The 3,646-nt window shown below is 34.6% G+C and overlaps 1 protein-coding gene across 1 annotated transcript in view; it reads right to left on the reverse strand.

The window, feature by feature from the left end:
• Window positions 1-1,906: 1,906 nt before the first annotated feature.
• LOC108762283 (putative nuclease HARBI1) overlaps window positions 1,907-3,646 on the reverse strand; it is a 2,980-nt gene continuing 1,240 nt past the window's right edge. Inside the window, exon 3 of the mRNA XM_018509220.1 lies at window positions 1,907-2,097. Within this exon, the coding sequence (XP_018364722.1) occupies window positions 1,907-2,097 (191 nt within the window). The remainder of the gene's footprint in view (window positions 2,098-3,646) is intronic.

The raw sequence follows: 3,646 nt of genomic DNA on the forward strand, positions 1-3,646 counted from the left end.
GAAAACGGGGTCTTGTCCCTACTCTTAATATCTTTTACTGTGGTTTTGTAACATTTTGTTGAACATTGCTTCAAAGTGAACAAAAATGAGTTTCAGCTTTAGCACTGAAAATCTTGGCGTATTCTTTTGAACTTGCACTATTCAGTGCAACCCATGGAACTCGTCCAGTGTTGGTGTGAACTGAGTGCGCACTGCTGCGCACTAACTTTTGCCCAATCGAAAACGCTATAAGTGAGGCATGTCGGAAAATACAAAAATACACTTTTTTATTTGCATCACATGGATGTACAAAGAAGCATCTTTTATCAGCCGATTCTTCCATTGAATCTGTGAGACTTTTTTGCGCACTTATTGGAAGCACTACTCCTATATTCAGATTTTTCCACAACCTTATGTTGGTTGGTCCCAAGTCACTCGTGACTGCTACCCTACGGTATACCCTATTTGGTCCAAACGCGTTATAACTTCCATTAATATTTCTTTTGTCATCGGTTTGTCAAAATCATAGAATATAGGCTGCTTCCAATTACCAAATAAGCTGCGTGTCATTATGAACTGGCTTGTCTTATGCGGTCCATATATTTTCTGCTGCCGACGTTCCAAATCCACTTTATTAGAAATGTACAGCTCATCAAAACACAATATTAGCTTTTCTAGCTTTGATAATTGATGAGCTTTATTATCCATTATTTCCAAGACATCTTTTAAAATGCCTGGTTGGACACTAAATTTCGCAATCCAGTTTCTCAGCGTTTGAACGCAAGGTAAGGGAAAATTCTTTGCTTTTCTTAGGTAATTATACGCCCTACTGCTAAGGGATCGGAGAGCGATTGCCGAAGATGTCTTCAGCTGACCACCTTATGCGCTTGTTCTTTGAGGATGTAAGTTTTCGTATTTGTCCAGGCGTAAAAACGATGCGAAGTGTATCATTCGCAATCTCGGAATCTGTTTTACGTGTTTCGGCCAAATTTTTCTGCAGTTCCTCATTCTTTTCGGACAGATTTGCAATAGTCTTTGCATTATTTGCAAGTGTTTCTTTGAAGTTCTTCTTTAACTGCACAATTTCGTCGCTGAATTGAGCTACTTTCAAATCGGCCTGTTTCTTTTCTTCTTCGAGGGTTTTCAATCGATGCAGAAGCGTAGCTATTGCATTATTATTTGTTTGTTCAGATCTATAAACAATACGATAAACATACCTATTAATCGATAGTATAAAATTAACGCAAAGTATAATACATACAATTTAATATATTTACAACTGTTTGTATGTAATGACATTTTACTTTTTAGAATTATTTTATGTTATTGAATATTTAAGGACAAATATTGGTATTGACATACATGAAGATGCATTTACATTCATAACAAATATAGATACATACAATGGTCCTGTTTCTGCACATTCCAACGACTGATTATGCTCATCGGTTCTTCTTCCTTTGCGCTTTCTGTCCCTGCAAATCTTTTCGCACAAGACAGGAGATCATTCTACGATGGCATTGGAGCGTTGCTGTAAGAATGGACAAATATTTGTATGACATTTGAATGTCACTGTAATAACTTATAAATTCAGTTAAAATAGGCCTGTAGATTTTAAACATGGTATAACATTATGTGGAATACAAAGGAAGGATCCAGTTAAAGTTACGATCGATCAATGATCGATCATTGACCGACAATTTTTTGTTTCAAGAAATCTTTTTAAATTGTACCTATGAGCAATCGAGGGTACAACTATTTACAAATAAATTAATATTTTTGTAATGGTAATCGATACATTATATCCGTCTTAAATATGTGACCTAGATGATTTTTTATAAATTAAAATGATTTCTTGAAAAAAAATTTCTTGACCCATGATAAATAATTAATTGATCAAAACTTAACTCAATAAGAAACGTTTAACTTACTCTATACTCAATCGATTTTCTTTCTCCTTCTGACGACTACGTTTTCTTTCGTTTGGGAGATCCAAAAACTCAGTTGGAACTGCGTTTCTTTTAACACGACGCATCAATCTAGGTTGTCTGCCGAAATGCTCTTGGGTCATTATTTCTTCGATGCACTCGGGCAAAAAGTGTCGTTCACAAATAACATCTAAAAATATGATTTGTTAGTAATGTAATGACGAAATAAATAACAATAAAACAAACACATATAACAAAAAAACGAAATAAAAATAGAAATAAATAACATTATATTGCCTAAATTTTAGAATGTAATAAAGATCATTGTATTTCTAAAATTTAAATCTGTTTCTTTTTAATCCTATTTTCATTTTATTATATCTTGCATTAGTCAAAAACAATTAATATTTAAAAATATCACAATGAAATTTTGAAACAATCAATATTAATTATTTTCGACTATTACAAGATATAACGAATTAAAGTAGAATTAAAAAGGTTATGTTTCAGATTGTTAAATAAATTATACGATTTAAATTTTTTTTTAATACAATAATCTTCATTATAATCAAAAATTTAGGAAATATAATGTTTTTTATAGTCGATAATACTCACACTGAATGTGTTTTGAAGTATGTGTTTGTTTACAGGCTTCCAGCCACTGCTTCCTCAGTCCGGCTTTTGAGGGAAAGAAAACATTTTTATTTTCTCTTTGCCGCGACCACTTTTATTTTTGCAATTGATGACACAGCACGTCGGCATAATTGAAATTACATACATACACACAAAATATCTTGACTATGTGCTTACTGCATTAATGTTTATATCATGCGACAATGCGACTGTTGGCCATTTTGAATCGGACAAATTGCCCAAATTCTGATTGGCTGACATACCCCCGCTCCTCTCGGTCTACTGCGCATGCACCGGAATGGTTCACTATAGGTGCGTTCCGTATCGCGCATGATGCGCATGATACATCCATTGTCCTTGTTTAATATTTGGTGAGCAACAAGGATAAACGACGCATTATGCGCATCATGCGAGATACGGAACGCACCCCTTGTATACTTCCACCATGCACGGTAGTATCTCGCGCCAAGTGGGCGCGCAGCGCGAGACACGCGTCTTTATGCGAGTCAGCGAGTTGTGGGCATCCGAGCATCTGAAAAATTCTCGGTTTTTTTAATAAAGGCTAGACCAATCGAGTTCTGAATATGAGCTCCATCGACAGTTTGGGTCCGAAATATATAATAAACGTTTATTTTACCTCTACGTGTCCCACAAACGGAGATATCGTGATGCGAAATCCGAAATGTCAAAATTTTATGTAAGATACGTCGTCTCAAAAAGTCATCTCCTTTTCATATGTTCGATGATAGATGGCACTCGTTTATTGCTGTCATTTACCGACTTATTTATCTATAGTTTCATTAGCACTGTATTATGTGTCGACATTTCACTGTATAGTTACTTTAATACTTTAATACGTTACTTTTAAAAGTGTATAAAAATATAAAACAGACCGATTGATGTGTGAACATCAAAACAGCCAAATAAGCCATTTTCAGCCATATTTGAAATTCAATTAAAAAGAATTTCAAATATGGCTGAAAATGGCTTATTTGGCTGTTTTGGGTTAAGATTTCTCGAAATCTCGACGTGATAGAGCAATTCTGCAGCCGGATTCGGATTCAGCGCGAAAAATTACGTAAGAAAACATAGTTAATCTCTGCGTA

This window comes from Trachymyrmex cornetzi, unplaced genomic scaffold (genome assembly GCF_001594075.2).
Source record: "Trachymyrmex cornetzi isolate Tcor2-1 unplaced genomic scaffold, Tcor1.1 scaffold290, whole genome shotgun sequence".
Taxonomy (NCBI): domain Eukaryota; kingdom Metazoa; phylum Arthropoda; class Insecta; order Hymenoptera; family Formicidae; genus Trachymyrmex; species Trachymyrmex cornetzi.